The sequence below is a fragment of the Anguilla rostrata genome, chromosome 10 (genome assembly GCF_018555375.3).
Source record: "Anguilla rostrata isolate EN2019 chromosome 10, ASM1855537v3, whole genome shotgun sequence".
Classification (NCBI taxonomy): domain Eukaryota; kingdom Metazoa; phylum Chordata; class Actinopteri; order Anguilliformes; family Anguillidae; genus Anguilla; species Anguilla rostrata.
In genome coordinates, this window is record NC_057942.1 from 17,967,154 (window position 1) to 17,990,836 (window position 23,683).

The 23,683-nt window shown below is 46.6% G+C and overlaps 1 protein-coding gene across 5 annotated transcripts in view; it reads left to right on the forward strand.

The window, feature by feature from the left end:
- LOC135265185 (regulator of G-protein signaling 3-like) overlaps positions 1-23,683 on the forward strand; it is a 126,642-nt gene that overhangs the window by 95,597 nt on the left and 7,362 nt on the right. For 4 of the 5 annotated variants that reach the window (XM_064354568.1, XM_064354569.1, XM_064354570.1 and 1 more), the window contains one exon: positions 14,555-14,625. In XM_064354568.1, coding sequence (XP_064210638.1) covers positions 14,555-14,625 — 71 coding nt within the window. Of the gene's footprint in view, positions 1-14,554; positions 14,626-20,995; positions 21,162-23,683 lie in introns of those variants that run through there. The other variant, XM_064354572.1, reaches the window with a different exon arrangement.

Sequence of the window (23,683 nt, forward strand, 5' to 3'; positions counted from 1 at the left end):
GTCAAGAACCAATAAATAATCCAAAAGCAGTTAATCAGCATGAAAATGCCAGCAAGCTCGGCGAGGGGGAGGGGGATGGGGGAGGGGGGTGTGACCTTCACAGAGCGCGCAGTGACCATGTAAAGCAAGCGCTATGTTTAGAACTAATAAAAAGAGAGGGAAGGATGTATAAAACTGGAATTATACCATTTTCCCCCCCGTGCTTTCAGATTAACGAGCAACACCAATTATGGTACTGTTCTCTCACAGGTGCCTGATACTCTACCCCCCGGAGTGAAACCAACAGATTGTCAATACTGGCTTAAGGAGAAAATATTGAATAAATCTGTGATTGGCCCAGCTGGGTCTATTGATAAACTCCGCTCAGCCAATCAGTATAGATGGAGATCGTCAGTGAGAGGTAATCAATTCAGTGATCCTTTCCAACATAGAACAGAGAAGGAGGAGAACAAAGAGAAAGAGCGTGAGCAAGAGGGGTTTGGGATGCTGACCGAAAAAGAAAGGGTAAGACAGGGGTGAGGGAAAGCGATATAAAGGTTTTCAGTGGGAGAGGGCTGTACTTAACCTCTGACCTCTCATCCCTCCACTCCAAGAAAGAGCAGAGAAGTGAACACGTCTGTTGTTTTTTCTCCACATGAGTGAGGTGATGTATCCCTCAGGATTGGAGTGACATACTAGCACCAGCAGGGGGCAGTATAGGTTGAGGTCAAGCACACACACCTCCTGCTCTTGTGACCACGGTAAAGGGCTGATGCAGCTGTCCCCAAAGCCTTACTCCTGAAATACAGTCTCTGCCCACCCCCCTCGTCTGCAGCCTTCCTCCTTCACCAAAGGTCAGCTTCAGCTGTTGAGGTCAGATGTGAGTGGGGGGGGTGAGAAGCAGGTGGGAGGGAAGAGGAGGGAAGAGAGGAGGAGGAGAGTGAAAGAGTCCTGTACTTCCTCAAGGTTGAATAAAATGCTCTGAGAGCCTCTCAGAGGATGGCAGGCTTCCATTTCTGCTGAGAGAGAGGAGGGAGTGCATGTCACTGACAGCACACCATGTTACCACAAGTAACTGCCTGAGGAGCGATAGGTCATACAAATAATAATTCATTAATGCCTAGTTCCTCACATTCCGTTGTTATTCCAATGTAACGGTGTCGTTTTTTGATGTTTTTGTGGCGTAAGTGTTGTTCGTCTCAATAAAGCAAATTTATCGAGTACTTCAGAAAGGGTGGGGAGACCGGCCTGGTTAGAAAGTTTCTCTCCTTCTGTCACTGTTTTGATTTATTGCGATAATCTGCTGCCAGAAGTCCACGATGTGTTTGTGGGCAGGTCAGGCGGGATAAATGTTTCAGAAAGCCAACTGGAGAATTTGAAAGTACTCTCAGCGGGCGCCTCTCGCTAGCTAGTGCTGTTTCATAACCGATGTTGAATTGCTGTTTTTGTTCACTGGCTCGCATTTCATTCTCAACATTGAAAGCGCACAAAGCGCTCCCAGCTCAGAGCGCTTTGAGGCATCCCGGGTTTTTCTTGGAGCCGACTCTTGTACACCTGTTGGTGGGTTCAGTTAAGTACACTAGCCTGCTTATAGTGAAACCTGAAATGGCCAAAAAAAGCCAGATACTTATCCCCGTTGCCATCTCAGTCATTTGTTTAATCACTGAAGTGTCACTTAAGTGTAAACAATAATAATAATGATGATTTTGGATGCTGTCACTACCCTTGTAGAATGTTATGGAGTGGGAGGGCTTAAATGTCCTTACGGAAGTTCCATAACCTTTGGCCTGGTATTGTTTTGATTGCTTCCTTGAACAATAACTCATTTTTAGTTGAGTGCTTTCAGTTTTCGTGTCACAGAAGAGGCTGGTCTTATCTCTGGAAACGTACCAGCGAGCTGTACTGGGAGGTGGTAAATTGGAGACATAACACAGACGCGAAGGCTCGTATTTGTAGACAGCATATCGCATCTGGCCAGAGAAAATGCTGCTAGTGTTCCCTTGTCCAGTATGGAACCAAAAATAGCCTCATGACTAACACATTTTATGAGACTAAATCATAAAATTGAATCATAACAGCCAATATGCACCTTTTCCTGAAACAGCATAAAATACAACGTATAATGTAATATAATGCGTAATGTACAATATGAATGTACCGGCGTGTATGCGGATGAACCCAGGGCCATGTTTGTGTACAGAAGTTCATGCCTGACACTCTGACACCCAGCTGTCCTGTCACAGCTGGTTTACAGGAACCCGAGCTATAGAAGGAGGCCTTTCGCGAAAGGTCATCAGTCCTCGTGTGCCCTTTGTTTGTTTTTCCTTCATTTCAGTTTGTTTTTCTGTAGACTGAGAACAAGCTGACGAGCGTACGTAGCCAGAAACATGCTCACATCCATTACATTACAGTCACTTGGCAGACACTCCTATCTAGAGCAACTCCAGTCTCCTCATTTAAATTGAAATTAAAATCATATGGACAATATTCTGTATATGCCTGCTGTGAAAGAATGTGTGCTGTTTTTGACTGGGTAGTGCGTTCAGGGTTTTTGTTTTATTGCTCTGTTTAAACTTTATAATGAATAGCTGTAGCGATATGCTACAGGAAGACAGGTTTTTTTTCCCCCTTATTGATTCGAATGCATCATAATGCAGCAGGCCACATTAGAATTTGTCTGACCTTTATGCTGAACATATTATTGCTTGCTAGGGGGAAATGAAAGTAAGAAGTCTTTGGGCCCAGAACAGCAGCACCAGCCCAACCGTGTTACATTATGGGAGGACAGTTATCTTTGGGGGACTGGAGCCGATATCGTGTACACCACATATGCACTCGTCCACTTGTCAAGGATATGGTGAAGATGGCTCATCTTTTTCCACGTCTCTGTAGACCAGTACCTATGGTGTTTGCACCACCGAACTCTCAAATGTGCATTTATCTTTGCAATGAGGGGTTTATGCACTGCAACCCTACTAAACATCCCTCCTTATGTTATTGTTGACATACTGTCCTTGTTGACACAGTTTGATCATGTCCTGCACTGACCTTCTCAGTTACCTGAGGAAGAGTTGCTCTTCTGTTTTTCCTGTCACATCACACTAATGCATGACCATCAAATGTGCACAATGTCCGCCCCTACGCACTGATGTCTTTCCCATAGATCTAAATGCAGATGTCACTTTAGTCACGATTCCTATTGAAGCACTAGCCAGTTGAGCAGTCTTTGTGACTGAAGCCCCTGTCATCCATACCCCAATAATGAGCCCTTTGTCAAAGTCACTTAGATCTTTTCCTCTCGGCATCTTGTTCCAAAATCAAGGTGAACTGGGCCTGTTCAGCATTTTTATACGTGTCACAGAGCATGATAGGATGTTAATTGCTTAGCTTAACTGTATCATGTAGTACACCTGTATGGAAGCATCTGCATTTGTTATGTTTCTCCACTCGTTTAGTGAGGTTTTTCCTTTAGTTTTCCACCCGTGTCTCTGTCTGTATATATATATAGATAGAGAGATAGAGACAGAATGACAAACCCAGAATGAGAGCGACTGAAAGAGCGAGCTTCAGGCTGTGTCCTGGGCGATAATAGATTTGGGTCTCTTTTCCGATGTGCTCCTGGGGCGCTCCTAAGAATAGAAACTGATTATAGGTGAGTTCAGCCCAGGTCTCCGGAGCCTGCTGTCATCTCGCCACGTCCCCCACACCTTTGAGCGTCGCCCCGCTCTCTCGGGAAAGACGGACGCGCGGGGTGCACATCGAGCGCGGAAGCGGCGTGCTTTCTCATCCTGTGAGCGCTTGACGCTTGAAAGGCTTCTGTCTGCCTTGTTTGCCCGCAATCTGACGGCGCGACACAAAATTAATCCGGATCCGCGGTCTGCACGCTGAGCTCAGCCTCGTGGGCTTGTGCACTGCTGTCCATTAGGAGGGCTATTTTTAGTCTCCTCTGGGTCTGAAGGAGACCGAGGTACACTGTGAGTGCCGCGCAGAGAGGATAATCGCAATGATCATAATTGAAAGTCCAGACGCCAGATGGACACCTGAGCACAATTTGCCCTTTTGTTACCCCACCCCACGCCTTAGCACAGGGTGCCAACGAATCCTGTAGCTTGACTTAAAGCGTCCTGTAGAATTATAATGGGGCTTTTAGCCTGACATAAAGGCTCGTGGAGATTCATAACAGGGTCTTTTAACTTGACATAAAGAGTCCTGGAGATTCATAAAGGATTCTGTAAGTTGACCTAAAGTGTCCTGTATATTCATAAAGGGGTCTGTAGCTTGACATGAAGGGTCCTGCAGATTCATTAAGTATTCTGTAACTTGACATAAAAGGTCCTGTAAATGTATAAAAGATAACGAGTCCTGTAGATTTAAAACACAAAATATGCCTCCCCTATAAATGTCTTACAGTAATGACTCAAACAGTTAATGAATCTTTGTTTTGTGTAGAGCTATGTACACACAGGTTGTCACACAGTTGTTCACAATCTTTTTACATGGGCAGGGCTGTAGTATATTTTGGGTTATGTGGCAGTCTTTGACCTTGCTGAATATTTCTTTGCTTTGTAATGGAGTAAAGATATGGGGTAGAAACTACAGTTACTGTATCATTTTTCATTCATCCAGTTTGAGCTTGTAATGAGCTAACTCGCCTGAGTTATGAATGTACTGTAGAATCACACGCATTCAGTGCGCTATATTGTATCTTGTCTCACACTCTTCTACTCTCAAACCATTCAATAGGCCTTATTAAACAACAGCCTTTTGAAGTTTAGTCCAGATTTGCTGGAGAACTCATGACACGGAGCTTCTCACGATGGTCTGTATGTCTGTTCAGCTCTGGAGGGCTACAGTGCCCCCTGTGATTCTGAGCTCTGGTGCTGCAGGATTTGCAGTGCCTACAGGGCGCTCTAAAGCTAGGTCCAATAGGGCCATGAGTAGGCCATTCGATAGCCCTGCTGAGAGCCGAAATGGAGCCTCCCTGATCCGTAACCGAGGAACACTATGCTGAGACTGCGTAGATACGCAATAATCTTTTCGTTTTCCTTCAGAAATTTAATCAAAACCCAATATGCTCAAGCCATTTCGCAAAGGAGCAGAGACAAACAAAATGAGAGGCATCTTTCAGGAGCGAATGACGACGGCGACATTCGCGCGTCCGGTACGTCTGGTTGTTTGTAGCGGCGAGGCGCACGATGTCGGCTAAAAATACCCGCGGAGCCGACGCGTGCCTGCTCGTGATATGCACCCGGCGTGTCATTTCGTGACATTCGGAGAAAGCGGGACCGGAAACACTAGAGGGCGCGTGTCGGTGAGCGTCGTCTGCCTGGCTCGGTCAAACACGGTGAAGGTGTTCTCAGGTCTATATGAAATTGGGATGGCAGGTATGCCAAATTACGCCTTGTGTATTTTACACACAAAAGATGAAGACATTAAATTTATTTGAGAATTTAGTGGGGGAAACCTGTCAGGGGGAAACCTGGATGGGATTAGTATCACATTAATACCTTTCTGATGTTGAATCATGGTGTTATTGTTTTTAGTATGATGCTCATTTATCATCATTAAAACCTCTTGTTTGGGATCTTCTTACCACTTATTCTGATTTCCCCCCATCTACTGTAATGCAGATACAATAATTAATGGCTTTTTGAAATGTATCACAAGTTTATGCATGTGCCTGTTTACTGAAGTAGTCCCTATAGATACTAGGGTATAAATATTGGGTGACAGCCCCACTTACCAGACACACTTGTGACCCCCATGGCACAGCCCCTCATCACATGGCCAGAAGGGCAGATACTCGATCCCAAGCCCCTGGAATCTGACGACGGTGCCAGACACACCCCTTGACCTTTGGCTTGTAACACAGCGCCAAGATGTCCGACCAGGGCAGAGATTAATGACACACCTTGGGATGGTGGCTTTTTTAGCCGCGGGGTGAGCTCAGTTTCTTTGCCGTAGGCCCTGTTAGCTGAGCGGTGAGCTCAGTTTCTTTGCCGTAGGCCCTGTTAGCCGAACGGTGAGCTCAGTTTCTTTGCTGTAGGCCCTGTTAGCTGAACGGTGAGCTCAGTTTCTTTGCAGTAGGCCCTGTTAGCCGCGGGGTGAGCTTAGTTTCTTTGCAGTAGGCCCCGTTAGCCGCGCGGTGAGCTCAGTTTCTTTGCTGTAGGCCCTGCTAGCCGCGGGGTGAGCTCAGTTTCTTTGCCGTAGGCCCTGCTAGCTGAACGGTGAGTTCAGTTTCTTTGCCGTAGGCCCTGTTAGCCGCGAGGTGAGCTCAGTTTCTTTGCTGTAGGCCCTGTTAGCTAGACGGTGAGCTCAGTTTCTTTGCAGTAGGCCCTGTTAGCCGCGGGGTGAGCTCAGTTTCTTGGCCGTAGGCCCTGTTAGCCGTGCGGTTAGCTCAGTTTCTTTGCCGTAGGCCCTGTTAGCCGCAGGGTGAGCTCAGTTTCTTTGCCGTAGGCCCTGTTAGCCGAACGGTGAGCTCAGTTTCTTTGCCGTAGGCCCTGTTAGCCGCAGGGTGAGCTCAGTTTCTTTGCCATAGGCCCTGTTAGCCGCGGGGTGAGCTCAGTTTCTTTGCCGTAGGCCCTGTTAGCCGCAGGGTGAGCTCAGTTTCTTTGCCATAGGCCCTGTTAGCCGCGGGGTGAGCTCAGTTTCTTTGCCGTAGGCCCTGTTAGCCGCGGCTACGGGCACTGTGTCGGGGTTAACTCCTTTCGCCAGGTTGACCTGTGCCTGGTGTCAGCTGTGCGCTTCACTGAGACTCGTACCCATGCGTGGCGATTGAGTGGGTGACTGTTTTTTTGGTTGCTAAAGCGTGCGCATATCAGCTTAGGACAAATTATCTTAATTTAGGACAGATTTTGCGCGTGTGCATGTGTGCGTTCACGTGTGTCTGGGTGTAGGTGTATGTGCGCGCATTCTTGTGTTTGTGAATGCGTGCATATATATTGTGTCTGTGTGTATGCGTGCATGTGTCCGTGCGTGCATGTGTGTTCTCGTGTATCTGGGTATATGTGTCTGCACCTATTTGTATAATTGTGAATGTGTGCAGATATATAGTTTCTGTGCAGAGGGTGAGCAGGTGAGTGTGTGTGTTTGCGTGTAACTGGGTATGTGTGTGTGTGTGTGTGCATTCATGTATTTTGAATGTGTGCTTATAGTTTCTGTGCATGGGTGAATGTGTGCATGTATATTGTTTCGGTGAAAGGGTGAGTGTGTGTGTGTGTGCGTTTGTGTATCGGGGTATGGGTGTGTGTGTGTGTGTGCATTAATGTATTTTGAATGTGTGCATACATTATTTTCTGTGCAAAGGGTGAAAGGGTGAGTGTGTGTCTGTGTGCTTGTGTGTGCGCGTGCACGTGTGTGCATGAGTGTGCGTGTGTGGGTGCGTGCGTTCGTGTGCGTGTGTGTGTGTACCTGTGTGCTTTTGTGTGTGTGTATTTGTGCATGTGTGTGCATTCCTGCACATGTGTGTGTGCGTTTGTGTGCGTGTGTGTGTGTGCATTCGTGTGTGTGTTAATGCGTGCCTGACCGTGTGTGTGTGTGTGTATGTGTGTGTGTGTGTGTGTGTGTGAGTGTGTGTGTGTGAAGGATCTAGACGGGCTGGCCGTGACTAACAGTGCCGTCTCCTCAGGCCAGCCGCTCGGCCTGTGACTGGAGCCTCTTTATTAGTCTAACCTCTCTGTCTCCCCGTGGTCCCTCTCTTAATATTGTTTTAATGGTCCCACAACAGCCAAGCTATTTTGGCTTGCAGATAATCCTATCCCAGGCAGCCTGGGGTGCTGTGCAAGGCCACGGTTTTGGGTTTCCCTTGATCAAGTGTACAAAATGGACCTTTCCGCTTGGGTTCTGACCTCATGACCTGCGGGTGTTTCTCCCTGTCACTTTGTCCAGGCCAATACGCCCTAATGTGGGGCTATGTTCTGACTTTAGTGTGTATTGATTTGGTGATTTTTGAGCGGTTTTTTACAGGGATGTTAGCTCACTAAAACAGAAGCTGCTGAGAAGAAGTAAATCTTTGCTTGAGTTAGAGGTACATCAGTCTTCACTGTTAACAATTAAATGTCAATAACCACAAGTAGCCATATGGTACGTCACAGCATTATCCCTTTCTGCATCATTTCTGCATATACCACATGCCTGTTTGTGGTTTTAGTCATATTGTAAAACTTTTATTAGTTGCCCAGGTGTTTAATTGCTTGCAATGCGAGAAAACCCCAGCATTGGTTGGAGACCAGTATATATTGCTGTTTCTCACTTCCATAGGGACACTTCATGCTGAAATTAGGCCATAGGCATTAAAACTGCCAGTGCGTAGGTTTTCACTGTCATGCAAAACATTTTAGGTGATTAGATAAAAGACTAGGAGAACTTAAAGTGTGTTTGTTAAAGTAATTGCTGGTTTACGGGTAGCCTATTTATCTGCACATGCTGTACCGGTAGTATCATTGTGAAGCAGCTCTGAAATCTGTACTGAATGTTTATAAAAAATATTTTTGCACCTTTAATTGGCGCACCTGCTTTGTGTATTCCAAAGACCCTCACTGCTTCACTTAAATTTTCCAAATAAGATGCCACTTGATAGCCTCTTGTACCACAATAGTAGCGTCTGTAAACTGGCTAGCTACCACATGAGAATTGCACTACAGTAGTACACAGTAGGACAAACTGCGTGCGTTCCTGTTACCAGGGGGATGTATTTTCACTACCCGGTTATTATTGGAGTCTAGTGTCTTTGCTTTTTATGGTTTTGCTCAAAACTCTTATGAGACCGACTCTCGTAATGAAGTTTACAGTATGTCTTTATGGATGTTTATGGTAGTGCTTATGAAGGCAGTATGTATTAGAAAGTAGTTGTCTAGCTTGTATGAAGGATGATTTATGGAAAGTGTTACCAAAAACCTTTCGTGGAAAGAAATCCTTATGTCCGTACCTTGGAATTTAGGGCAGTCAGCCTGTTCTTTTGGCTCGTGGATAGTTTGTTTGTGCCCATTACAAACAGGCGACTAGGAGCAATAAACTGATTGAAGAAGAGCAGGTCCAAAAAAGCATGGGAAGTAAACATTTCGCTCCAGAAGCATCTGCTGTCTTCCCCTCATCTCCTGCCATGGAGACCGCAGTGTTCACAACAAACGGTCACAACAGCGAGGCCCCCTGACGTCCGCCGGTCCCGGGGGGGACGGGACCACCGGCGTTCCTCGGAGGGCGAAGGCGCGGACCCACGCAGGACTTATTTATTTCTGTCCCCTCCGGTTCTCATGGCATCTGTTGCCATAGGACCCGGGGCCTCGCCAAGCGAGTTTGTTTTTAACGGAGGGGGGAACCCTTCTCGTCTCGGCGCGGGGAGTCGAGTCTCGCCGTTGGGCTACCTCGCGGCGCCGCGCGTTCGTGAATTAAGAACTCCCTCCGCGATGCGGTGCACCTTGGGTGGGGAAGGCCCTCTGTCCTCCTTTGGTGGTTGCTTTACCGCGTCCCTTCATTAGGGATAGAACCACAGCCGTACAATGGGAGGGCAGGCAGGAGGTGCAGATTCTTCCCTGTGCGTGTAGACATGGCTGCAGGGCAAAAGGGAATCATAGGCCTTTTCCCATTATTAGTACAGCTCCTCAGTACTTGAGAAATGTTAATTACTGGCAGGGCGTAAAACCAGGACTCATTTTGGACAGCAGTCCAAAGTCCTGAGCTCTTCCTCGGAAGCCGTGGCTTCCTCGGTAGCCGGGTTCTGGCGCACGGGGGGGCTGGAGTGAGCCGTGCATGCTGGGAAGCCGTGCCATTGGCCGGACGCGGTGACGGGCAGCGGCGGGCAGAGGAAGCCAGGCTGTTTACATCGAGCGTTCCGCATTGTTCCCCGTCTCTCCCGCCACAGGAAGCGCAGACCGAGGAGGGAAGTGAGCTCACTCCTGCAGGAGCGCGATAACGGCGGAGAGAGGCTTTTAGGAAGAGATTAAACCCACACGTACAAAAATAACATTTCTTGCATTGTCATTACTGGGCTCTTTTTTTTTGCTTTGGCTTATTTTTCCACTGTGTTTTGCACCATAGCCTTTCTGTGTGTGTTTGGCATGCGTTTTGTGTGTCTGTGTGGGGTTGATGCTGTGTGTATCTGTCGTGTCAGCACGTGTGTGTGTATCTGTGCTGGTGGCTTAGTCAGGGGAGTGGTGGTATCTGTGCATGTTCGGCATGCGTGTGTGTATCTGTGTGTGTTCGGCATGAGTGTGTATCTGTGCATGTTCGGCATGTGTGTGTGAATTGTGTGTGTTCGGCATGAGTGTGTGTATCTGTGAATGTATGGCATGCGTGTGTGTATGTTACGTGCATCTTCAGCACACGTGTTTATATTTGTGTGTTTGGCATGCTTGTGTGTATGTGTGTGTTCAGCACACGCATGTATCTGTGTGTTTGGCACGTGTGTCTGTGTATCTGTGCATGTCCAGCATACGTGTGCGTATCTGTGTGTTCGGCACATGTGTGTATCTGTGTGTTCGGCATGCGTGTGTGTATCTGTGTGTGTTCGGCATGCGTGTGTGTATCTGTGCGTGTTCAGCATGCGTGTGTGTATCTGTGTGTGTTCAGCATGAGTGTGTGTATCTGTGCGTGTTCGGCATGCGTGTGTGTATCTGTGCATGTTTGGCATGCGTGTGTGTATCTGTGCGTGGTCGGCATGTGTGTGTGTATCTGTGCATGTCTGGCACACGTGTGTGTATCTGTGTGTGTTCAGCACATGTGTGCACACTTTCGTTCCTGTTGTGGTATGGCTTTCAGAGTCCGTTAGAAAGGATCTCATAATAAAGATCACTTTAAGGTATACATGCAGTGTGTTCTATGGAATGTGGCATTTAAGCATTTAGTCACATTCTTGGCAGCCTTAGCTTGGCACGCCCTGCTGCTGAGTGTGTGTGTGTGTGTGTGTGTGTGTGTGTGTGTGTGTGTGCGTCTGTACACGTGTGCGTGCGTGTCCGGGTGTGTGTGCATGTGCGTGTGTGTGTATGTGTCTGTGTGTGTGTACACATGTGTGTACGTGTCTGTGTGTGTGTGTGTGTGTGGTTGTGTGCATGCGTGCGTACGTGTGTACGTGTCTGTGTGTGTGTGTGTGTGTGGTTGTGTGCATGCGTGCGTACGTGTGTACGTGTGTGTGTGTGTGTGTACCTGCTTGTTTGTGTGCGTGCGTGTGTATGTGTTTTTGTGTGTGTGTGTGTGTGTGTGTACGCAAGTGTGTGCGTATGTGTGTTTATGTACCCAACTGAAATTAAACGGGGTCTTTTAGATTCCTGACTTTCAAATACATTTTGTAATATTTCAGTAACTTTCAAATTCCATTAAGGCTGATGCTGCCATGCAATCACTATAGGGCCCATCCCAATCAATTCCAAATGGAAAATAAGCAGACATTATCCACTCCATTTTCCAAAATTAGTCAGCCGGCTTGAACAAAAAAAAATAGATTGCATCTTCAGGCTCATAAATAAATGCACTGTTTAACTTGCATAATTTTTCTCTGCATTTTTGTTACTCTTCACAATTCTCATTGGCCTACATACTTGGATATAGTGTGGGCCAATGTGTTTGGAAATCCTTCTGATAAATTCATATAAAAAAAAAATGTTTTAAATATTAAAATGTTCAGTCAAGTTTTACCTGTGTGTCCATGTACATACATTATGTGCACTGCCTGCATGTGTGTGCACGTGCACATTGGGCCTCCAGCTATGAAACTCTGATCCGGGAGCACTGCCGTCGAAACTGTGCAGGATTTTACGAAGTTCTTGCCGAGGCTGAGTTGGTCCTGAACGTTATGTGTGCGTTGCAGTCTTTAATGACTTGGATATGAGCGAGTCAGAGGTTGTCACGGTTAGCTCAATGCTAGCTCCTTGCTCTGATCTAAGCCTCAGGGTGTGAGCTCTGGCTTCCAGCGTGTAACTGCCCTTCAGCTAAGTGGGAGAATCGCTTTCAGTTCAGTTTTAAACTTTGAGTAGCACTCTCATATTTTCACTGCTTACTTGTGCTGTAATGTGGGTTGGTAGCAGGAATTTGGAAGTTAGGAAGTTTTTAAGTGTAACTAATTTGAGTTGTCTCGTTATTTACTGGCACTCTCATATTTTGATCCTAACTGCGCTGTGTTGTTGCCTAGTAACAGCATTTTTTTCAAGGTTTTTATTAAGTTTGTGTCCGGGGATTAGGTCTGGAAGGTGCCAGGTGCTTTATTGGAAGACGTGCATGCATTTGAATGCATTTAGAAGCTTAGGTAATGCCCTCTGTGGACCTCATGGCATTATGCTTGTGTTGTTCACTGAGATTGATAGTCCGTGTTACTGGAGAGGCCTGGTCATGTTCCAAAACACACACCTGCATGCTACAGTGCCAAGACCAAAATATGGGAGTTCAACTACTGCATTCAAACTATAAGGATTTTCTCAGATTTTTTCTAATAGTTTTAGTTTGGAAATATGTATTTTTGAATATGTCAGGAAATGTGTTAAAGGTGCTAAATATACATATTTTATGGTCCATGAAAAAAACCGATCCATATCTAAAATTGTATCAGTTTTGTTCAGTCTGGGCACTGGTACACTTTTGTGCATTTGGATGAATGCAGTGTGGCTGCTTACTGTACAAACTTGTCCCCAGGCACGTCAGGACATGCTGTTCTCGTATACCATCCAATAATAAATCTCCCTGTGGATACACACGTTATCAAGCCTCTCGGCAAGCAGACGGACTGTACCCCAGGTCACGTGACCCTAAGCATCCAGATTTCGGATCGGCTCCGTCGATGTTTTTTTGCAGCCCCCGTGGGAACCATGTCTCTTCCGACAGGGGGCCCCGCTCTAGTGTCGCCGGGTCCCCTGCCCGGTCTGCGACGTCCGAATAATCCCGCCCCCGCCTTTACAGGAACGCGCAGGGTTCAAAAGTCGTCCTCGGGCTTGAAAACACTTTGTGCTGTTAGGTTTGAAGTGTTTTTCGTATCCAGGGCCCCCTGTTTACAGTGCAGCGTTTCACTCGCGCGCTTTTCCATCGTGTTTTTCTTGTTCTCCGGCCGAACGCCTGTACGCCGAGGTCCAAGTTCAGCCCAGAGAGGCCGTGTTTACACCGTACCCTACTTTGCACACCAGTGTCTGATTTCCACTGAGTTAAAGGGCAATTCCATCCTGGTTTTTTTTTACCTTTTATTTGTAGAAGAGTAGATGTCCTGATTAAAATGAACACTCAGCCAACTCTCTACCTGTAGTGAGTGCAAAGATCTTGCCCCCAAACTACTACACATGCTCCACGTCCCTGTTATGGCCTACAATGGGGTGGGCACTTACAGAACAACCTATGGGTGGGCATCAAACAACACCAGTCATAGGTTTCCACTTCTACTGGTTACAAACGGAGGGGCTGTGTATTTTTACTCATCATTTTATGGGTCTTTGTGGAGCTTGGACATTGAAAGTGTTTAGGGACATACTACTGCCTGGAGGATGGGTGATGGACAAGCTATTGTTCCAGAACCCAGTACTCTGTGCTAAAATATTGTTGTCACCCAGCTTGAAGGGGAGCATGGTGAGAAATGGACTCACCAAATTGTGCCATCGGAGAGATAGTGAGGGGTGGGTGATGGTAGTCCTACGGCAACAGCTTGATAAGTTGTGTTAAGTCATCGCAACTGCTGAAGAAAATCTTAGAACAAGCTCTCCTCCTTGTCCGATAAGGAAGTGCCACTTGGTTTCGGAACCCCTGAATTGGATCATTTCCATTGCATGAATGAAATAACCTCAAACAGGTTATGTGTGCGTCAAAGTAGCCCACCAGGGCTCACTACGGGGGCTTCAGGCAGCTGGGGGCCAGGCGTCTCCCTGAAGGGACGCTGGAGGGCGCTATATAAGCCTGTTGTAGAGCAGCACAGTGCAGATAAGCAGTGGAGGGTTATTCATGGGGCCATAGAACAGACTTGAGGCTCATCTGAATCCAGCAATAGGTTGGGGGAGGGCTTTCCATGTTTTGATATATTTGAGAAACTCAATCCTCTTATTTGCAGTGTTTAAGGCTGAATGACCTTTTTAGGGTGCTGAAATAAATCATGGGTTGAATTGATGAGCATAGAGTTGTAGTAGCTGTAGTTTACATTGGGGTGCCCAGATACAGTGTTCAAATAAAGAAGCAGGATAATTTGGTCAATTATTTATCTGGGCAATCAAAACCAGCAATTTAGAAAACTAGAAAAAATAAAATGGTGGGAGCTGGAAGTGTAAATCCTGAGGCCATGTTCAGCGGACTTGTGGCTGTGTGTATGAAGGTTGAGCGTGCATATTCCTCATTGGTTAATTGCATACCCAGTTTCAGTGAAATTGGGCAGTGCGGGAAGTTTTGTGTGAGGTGGACCAGCTTGGTGCAGATTATTTTTAAATTTTGGATTTTATCTGACAATGATAACAGTTGCTGCAATGGTGAACAGGATGTGATGAATGAATTATATATTTTTTTTAAGTGAATTTAAGTGAAGTCCCTCTCTCACTGACTCTCTTTTCTCACTCTCTCTCTTTTTCTTTCTCTCTCTCTGGAATGGTGGGATGACGGTGTGTTCTCTCTCTCCCCCCCCCAGCTCAGTGGTGGATCGGAGTGCAGTTGTGAAGTGGGGCCTGATGGCTCTAAGAAGAGAAACCCAAAGAGCCTGTAAGTACACAAGTTCATCCTGCCTCTTCCCTCTTCCTTCTGTTACCAGTGCAACCCACAGTCTTGCCAGTCACGTGGCCTTGGTGCTGCCACCTTTAGCCTTGCTACTAGTGACACCCTTGTTCTCACACCGTCTGTGATGTCTGTGCAGGCCAGACTGCCAACATGCTTAAACCTTCAGTGATTATTATGTTTTTTGAGGTAGTAATATGTCACGAGTAATTCACATAAGATATGGTGAAATATGTCAGTCATACTCACTTAATAATCATCATTTCATGTACATGCATATCTACTTACTGCTTTTACACAGCTTTACTGTAGTTCTCTTGACAGTGCTGACTAAAACGACAGCAGTGATTCAGCAGCTGTGACTTGCCTATATTTCTTACATGGCCACCGTGTGAAACACTCCCCCCAGTCTTTAGCAATCGTGCTCTAACCTGAAATGAGATTCGGTTGTGGGGAAATCACCAGGTTTGAAGTGAAAGCGTTGTGGTCCCTGGCCGTGTAACAGCCGGGATAAAACAGCTGCAGCAAGCGCTGAGGGTCATGGCGGGCTAAACCGGCTGCAGCAGACACTGAAGGCTTTAGCACGCTAAAGTCGCGCCGTAGGTTTTGCTAGCAATGCCGCAACGATAGGTTTTATCCGAGGACTTTGTCTCGGTCTGTTTCTTTCTCAAAGCCTCTATTGTTTTGTAAGGTAGGGAAAATCCGCTTCCTCTTGTTAGTGGGCTGGGTAAAGTATGCAGTATTTTTTTGGTAGCACGAAGGAACCAGACTTCAGTCATGTTTTTTTTTTTTTAACAGGAAAATAGGAGCATGAATTGTTTCATCTCGTTTGTTGTTTCTCGAAGATACCTGTCTCGCCTGTACTGTAGGTCGGGTGGACAGCGGGGGTCGGCGGGAGCAGGTTCCGGTTGTTTTGATACCATTTTTCTTTGGAAAAGGTTAAAGGGAAGGACCAATCAGAGTCTCTATTGTCTTGTGAGCTCAGCGGACATTGATATACTCAAGGTTCTGAGTGCCGGGGGTCGGGGGTACTGGGTTCACACCCCCAAAGTTAAACTACCCTTCCCAGTGTAGAAACACTCCCTCCGGATTGAGTTGTGTGTGAGGGGGAGGGGGAGAGGGGGTTGTAATCACTCTTTTCTTTCTTTCTTTAAATTGTTTTTCTTGGTGGAGTGAAATGTCTTTGGTCTGAAACCCGAGAACGTTTTTTTGGGGCAATGCGGTCGGGACTCCCTGCCGCTCATGTTGCGCTCAACTCCGAGACCTTGGATTTCGTTCCCATGTTATTTATGGTCATTCCTCAACCGCACCCCCGGATCTCCCAGCGCTGGCTATTCCAAGGCCTCGAAGCTCTCAACGGACACAGTGTGTAAAATTTGTGTTTGGTACAAGCAATAGTGTTACAAGATACAACTCTATAACGTAGATCTCCAACGGGCAGAAATGAACAGCTTGCTCTAGTTCAAAGAGTGTTCGCTACTGGAGATTTTTAGATGCAGATTTTATTTTATGCAGGTTTCAGTATTGATTGTGAAGTTTCTGGTGACCCCCCTTGTTGGAGACTGCCATAATTTTATTCATGTCTTAATGTCTTTCTTCCATATGACATATGCTAATAGGTCTGAATATGATTTTAGTGAAATGGAGAGCATTGATTATGATGTAAATAAGAGTTTAGTGAAACAATAGAAATGATTCTGGTATAATATGCTTTGAATCAGTCCAGTGACCATCTGATTGAACACAGTGCCACATTTTGACAGGCCTCTCCTAAAACCCTTCTGATTCCCGGTTTCAGTGGAGTATGTTGTGGCTGTGTTGTTCTGAGATTTCTAAGCCCTAAATATTCCCCAGTGTCTGCCGGTAATAGAAGAGGGCTGGGTGACCTACATTAATGGAAAGTGGTGTGAGATTACTTTCGCAGAGCTCAAACAGGGGCTTGGGAGAGAGAGAATGGAGGGGGGGAAAGAACTGATTAATAATGCCCCTCTGTGTGTGTGTGTGTGTGTGTGTGTGTAGCTCTGTATCTGTGGTGTTGTGTGTTGTGTGTGTGTCTGTGTCTGTGCTGTCTGTGGTTGTGTGTGTGTATGTGTGTGTGTCTGTGTCTGTGCCTGTCGTGGTGTGTGTGTGTATGCGTGTGTGTCGGTGTTGTGTGTGTGTGTGTTGTGCGTCGGGGGATGGTGTCGTTCAGAGGACCCGAGATCGTGACATTGTGCATGTGTGTGTGAGATGATGGGGTAGCAGCTCAAGTATCTGTTTAAAATGGAGGGCAGCATTAAGGGTTATGGTTGGGAGGCGGGCTCTTATAGAGATGTGGGTCAAGAAGGGAGCCGTGGGTCTCTATGAAAGTAAAGGGGGGCTGACAGTGAGTTTGTGGAGTGCAACAGCTGCCCCCCATTTCCTCTCTGCCATGTCTCAGAAGCAGGGAACTCACAGCAGAGAGATTGAGAGAGACCGCCCGTACATAAAGACTGAGAGATGGAGGTATGGAGCGAGAAAGAGATAGCAAAGAGTGGTTTTTGCCTGGGGCTTCTGTTGCTACGTGAACAAATCATTTTCTAATGTTCCATCTGGTCAGCCATTGGTCCTTTTCCAAATTGGCAGTTGTGTTGCCAAGTTGTCGTAACCCTTTCCCTAATTCCAGTGGAGCAGCGCTGGGGAAGGAGAGAGGGAACGCGGGATCGAGGGAACCAGCCTCCCGCTGAGTTCAGGGCACACTGTTCTCCGCTAAGGATGAAAGGCAACAGTGTTTGTGCCAAGGCCTGGCTGTGGGAAGGCCAGGGGACCAGTACTGCCCCTCCCACCGCCACAGATACAGACTGACCCCAGATCAGGTGGCTGGCACTAGACAGGCTCTCGCAAATAACCTCACAACTGTGTAATCTGGTGTAATGGCCAGGGTCTGGCCCAAACCAAATCTACGAACGTGCTCAAACATCAGACATGTTCTCGTAAGATGGAGAGATATGGTGCTACATCATTGTTGCGCGCACACACCCCCAACCCCCCCCCCCCCCCCACAAACTTTACTCTAAATGGGTCCAGAGATTGTTGAGGGTGTTTGGGTCAGAAATGCTATCATGTCCTTCTCATGGGGAAAAAATGCTAAATGGCATGACATTTCTCCCAAAAAAAAGTCCAAAATGGGGGAAAAACGGTACATGTGTTGTGTGTCTCGGTACCTGTTTGGAGGTCCGGTCACAAGGGCGAAGGCAGGGGCTCGGACACAATGGCCGCCCCAGATCTGCAGACAGACAATGCAGGCCCAAGGGTCCGGTTCCTGTTTTCGGCTCCGATTCCGTGCCGTGTTCCCGCGTGGGGCTGCCCCCCCCCCCCACCGCATTTCCCAGCCGCACGCGGAACCTCCTTGGAAAAGCCACGGTTTCAGATGGGCATGTCACTTAAAGCGCTCTTTCAGAACGCCGAAAACAGGAACTCGTCTCAAAATACTACTGAAGCTCTCGGGAAGTTTTTGAGAAAGGAGTGTGCTGGCAAAGGGTGGAGACGGTTGCTCTTTGTTTTTTTTTTGTTTTTCTTTATTTTACCAGCGACTGCATTTTCGGAATTCACACTCGACACCTGTATGCACAAATGGAGATCTGTCCAGAGCGTGTGGATTTTGTGGTGCAGAATCACCTAAATTTGTTGAAATATGGGAGGGGCCAGTGTATCCTTTTGTGATTTGGTGTCAGTACTGTAGTATGGTTTTTCTTTAACCTGTTTTTTTTTGTAGATACAATCCAAATATTACACAGCTGGGTATTTACTGAAGCAGTTCAGGTTGGGTGCTTTGCTCATGGGTACAATGGCACCTGAGAATCTAACCTGTGACCTCAGAGTTCAAGCCCAGTTCCATAACCGTGATGCTACACTGCCAACCCTGACAAGGAGGAGAACAGAAATGAGTGTTGGTGCGGAATGACAACACATTGCTCCTAGTCCTCAAAAGAGATGTTCTGTTAAAGTTGTCCTCTGGAATGGCGAGGTTTTCAGTTGCTTCTCGGAGCAGACTTCCCCGTGTTTGTAAAGGGTGCTTCTGATGGAACCTCAGAGCTGCCTGGGCCCTTTCCCAGCTCTCTCTGGCTAAATGTACTCATTTATCACCAGGAACAGGAACACCCACAATATGAGAGCAAGTCGGCGTTTTGAGGGAAGAACATTTTGACAGGCGTTTTTCCCTTTTCATTTTTCTAAAAGATAAAGCCTGCACTTCCATCCTCTGATTTCCTGTCCAACAGTACTATCTCAGCCCAGTTTTGTTATTGCTTTGCTCAGTAACAAAAAAACATACATATAGCTTATCAGTAATTTTGTAAAAAACGTGTTTGGTCATTATTCTTGTGGAAAATAATGTTCATGTTTTAACGATATTGTGCTTACTGGTTGTTTCTCTTACCTTATGAGATCTAGGGAGAGAGGGGAGATATGAAAATGGGGTCACAGTGTATATTGTTTGGGAACTGGGCTCAGAGCTCAAGTGTTGCGGGTTTGATTCCCAGCTGGGGCACTGCCGTTGTGCCCTTGAACAAGGTGCCGAACCTGAATTGTTTTAGTATAAACATCCAGCTGTATAAAACGATCATATGTAAAAAATATAATTGGTGAAAGTCACTGGATAAGAGTGTCTGCTAAATGAATGACAAACTGTGTTAACACTGCAGTTGTATCCCACACTGTTATAACAGGCACAGCTCAGCATGCTCTACATAAGGGGCGGAAAAGCTGCAGAAATGGCGGTTCTGTATTTACAGTCTCCGTTCTTCACTGATAACGTTCACAGCTGGATACATTTTCTTGATAATTGTATTCTGTTTCAGTTTTGAGTGAAATATAATTATCGTTATATATTTGCTTAAATTAACTTGGATTGTTACTATCAGTTAATTTGCGCATACTGTGTCAAAATTGAGAGATGCTGTAATAATATCCATAGCAATGGCATTCCAAGCGGGATTCTTTTCTGAATGTCCTTATGAAACAGTTCTTAATGGAGCTGGTCCCCTCCATCTCCCCTCATTGAGGTATGTTAACTCTCGTGGTCCTTGGGAATTACTGGTCTTCTCCACATGTAGTGTTTCTTGTGTGTAGCCGTGTTAAAATACCCCACCCCCCAACCCACCGCAAACATCATTGATACAGCAAACTGATTAGAGTTTTTTGGCAGCGCATGCATTATTCCTTGGAAAACTGGCCTGTCTTTCCAATATTTTTTGCATTGATTAAATACATCCGCTTATCCAAAAAAAGTATACAGGCTGCATCTTGATGTTTTTCCAGCTTGGGAGTTCAGGAACGATACTGTCGCAGAGCTGGCCAGTGCCAGTGGTGGCTCGTGAACTTGAAATAGCAGAAGCTAAAATTGCCAAAGATTGCTTTCAGACATTTTCTTTTGTTCTGAAAAAGCCAGCCAATCTATTGGAAATTCACTTCACACCTCACCGAATAGCATTCTCTTAATCACATCAAGTCGTTTAAATTAGTTGAATTTCATAAAATCAGCTTAAATATGAGAGAAAACTATTTCAACAAAACTCTGTCTTAAACTGTTATAATAGAAGCGTTGCACCGCAGTGCGGTCTTGCATTTTGCTGTAACTGAGTTCGCACAGAGCAGGGTTGGAGGAAGACCTCTCGTATGTGGCTTTCACATGCAGTCCACAGGCACCCGATCGACCTGCAGGGGTCAATAGATAGCGATGAATGCAAGCCTCTAACCTGCACTTAACACTGGCACGGTCTGGATTTGATCCAAGGCTCATCCATTCAACACAGTGTGGTGCCTAAACCAAATGAGCCATCCAACAACCCATAGTGGGCCTGGGCAACGACTTCTAGTGACCACTTCCTATTGCCCATCAGGAAATTGCATCACATATTTATGGGTTGATTCCCATCACCATCTTCACGGAATGCACCACATCTTTCTCTCTCCCTTTTTCTCTCTCTCTCTTCTCTCTATTTCTCTCACACACACAAACAGACACACTCACGCTCGCGCAGACGCGCACAAACAAACACACACACCGGACCTGCAGGAAATTTAATATGTGATGTCCAGACAGCTGGACTGCGATCAGACAGTCCGTCCAGTGGCTCATTGAAATCTGCTGCATTTGACCTTGCTGACGTTCGCGTTCAATCTAGTTATTCCTTCTCTTTTTCTACACAAGGTTTCTTCCTCCTCATTCATAAAATAATCATAACGGCTTCAGCAGTGAGTGATCATCCTCTCTGTGGCCTGCGCAGTTCAGAGTAGCAGGAAGAATACACACTCACTTGAGAGTGGGGGTTAGAGCTGTGCTGTGATTGGGCCAGCGCAAGTCCCGCCCAGCTTGTGCAGTATATAAGGACGGTCTGAGCATTGCAGATCCAGAGGAATGTGAAAGCTAACTGCTTTTCCCTGAGCGCGGTGCTCTAGCACACTAACACACACACACACACACACTCGGGTGCACACACACACACACACTCACACGCACTCATGCTCCACACCATGGTGGATTTCTCGGAGAGGTACCTGGAAAGGTAGGCACCCACATTGTCCCTCCATTATCGGTCCTGATGTGTGTGCATTTTTGTGTGCGCTCATGTGTTTGCGTGTGTGTGTGTGTGTGTTTAGGCTCCCGAGAGGGAAAGCGCAAAGCGATTGTTTTGGGAGTTGACGCTGCCACTGGGGCGTTGATCATGCATGTGTGTAAGATGACCCCTCTGAGTGATTCTGTCAGCTGGGAGAGGTTTTCTCACAGATTTACTTGTGTCTGGATTTGAGTCTTTTTTCTTATATCCATGTTTACTTCTTAAATTCTCATTCCTGTTTTTGTTCAGCCCTGGATTTCCAGCAGTGTCTGTTCCGGGGTATTTGTTTCGGCTTATCTATTCGGATGCATTCATTTGCTGCCGCTGATAATTAGAAATAATTGTAAGACAAATTAGGAGTACATTAACACGAATGGTGTGTTTGGAAAGAGGTTCAACACCTCTGAGTGGGAGAGTGAGGCAGGAATGCATCCTTGTGTGTGTGTGTGTGTGTGTGTGTGTGTGGGAGAGGGGGGTGGGGGGGCTTCCCCCAGTGAGACCCAGTGGTTCTGTGGTCAAAATGTAGATTGTATGCCAGATACTGGGGGTGTAACAGCTTTGGCAGCCAAACATTCATCTCAGATCAGAGGGGCCACATGTTGAGCTTCCATATTCCATTTTCTTAACTCCGGTATTTTCTTAATTGGTTATTAACAGGAGTTTCTGGTCTACTGTAACTTTATTGTGCTTCATCTTATCTTTTAATCTGCCAATGATCCATCTAATTGGAATGTTTTGGCATCAATGGAAGGGAGGCAGAACTTGTTGAAAACACACAATCGAGTATCTAGTTGGTCTGTGACCAAGCTGGGGAAATGGTTCCCCCCTAGTACAGACATCATGACATATCAGAGCATTGTGATGTCACAGAGGCCAACAGGCTTGTTGTGCCGAAACTGTGCCACATGGGAGCATTTGACATCGCACAGATGGCAAAATCTGAGATGGGACTCTGCCAGAAAACACAGGCCATGTACTTCCTGTAAAACACTGTGTCCTGCAATGCTGTGTCCAGTACTGAGGGTCAGAAGATGAAGAGTGTGGAGGGTGAAAGGGGAGAGTTATGGGAAAGTAGGGGAGGCTTTATCGGACGGGTGGCCGATGGACAAGATTGCACTGAACTTTTGATAAACACCAGCCATGTTTTCAACATCGTTGTCATTCTGAAGTTTTTTTTTTTTCCTGTGGAATTTCACATTGACTTGTGTGTATATAGGAAAGCAACAGAAAGCTGAGCCTGCTGGCACTTTTTCTCTCCCCCTCTCTCTCTCTCTCCCTGTCCATTTCTCATAGAATGTAGCCTCATTTACTGCACCAAGCTCAGGGAGATGCCTGTGCAGGGGGGTGAGGAGAGCTGCCTCACATTAGCTGCGATGTTAATGTGTGATAATCACTCACAGTGGGCTCTCGTTCCACAGAGGCATCCGCAGGGTCAAGTGTGAAGATTCACAAAGGCTTTTGTCAGATTACTAGCGGAGCGGTGGTCCACTGCTGCTGCCCATTGGCTGAGGGTTGCGTGGCTGGTTTGAGCAGCGGTTTCGTTTTTGGTGACTCATTGAACGAGGCTAATCCTCCGAAGGCTTCCAGAGCCGGCCTGAGAGTGCCCCAAATGGCCTTTGACTCGATAACTTGGTGACGTCGCGACCTTCCATTTTTCGCCCTTACGTCTGTTGGACGGTTGAGGAAGCATTGCCTCTGTGCGCAGCGGTTTGGGGAAGCGGTGGCTTTACCCATCGGGGCTGGCCGCTGCTTATCAGTCAACTGCGTTTCCTTGCTCGGCTCAGAGCGGTGTCACGGCGAACAGATCAAAGCGAAGTGGATGACTTCGCCAAGAGTGCCGCTTCTAACGCGAGCGCCAGCTGTGCAAATTAACGCCATTCCTTCTCAGCCTGCATTCTGCAGAGAGAACAAGCAAATAAGTTCAGGATGGGCAATTTGCAACTTTCAAGCTCATACACTTCAGCTCAATGAAGTGCTTCACAAGACTTGTCTCCAAATCATTGATGAAAACTTTCCAGATCATTCTTTTAAAATTGGAACACACCGTAGGTTGGTTGTGGGGGAAAAGGCACGCACTGGCTCCAATAGGCTGAAAATGCTTGTAGACGTAGAAAGAGGCATCAAAACCAGCTTTCGGGTTATTCTTTGGGGTGATATTTCCTCAAAAATGCCTGGTACATGGCATGAAGTTTGTCTGCCTCAACCTTAACTCATTTCACGGGTGTGTTGTCTGTGATGCAGTCTGAATCTTGGATTTCTTACAGCATACCGCAGGGCTGTTCTACTCCAGTGCAGTGCTGCTTCCGCTGTTCTGAAGTGCAGTACATTTGGGTTGCCTGCAGGTGGCAGTGTGGAGTTTTGAGTTAGTAGCTCTCTCTTTTTCTGTGGGCAGTTGGTCTCATAGACTTCCATTCAGTTGAGTTTTCTTGGGTCTGTTGAAAGCAGACCTAAAATATAATTTTCCGTTGGAC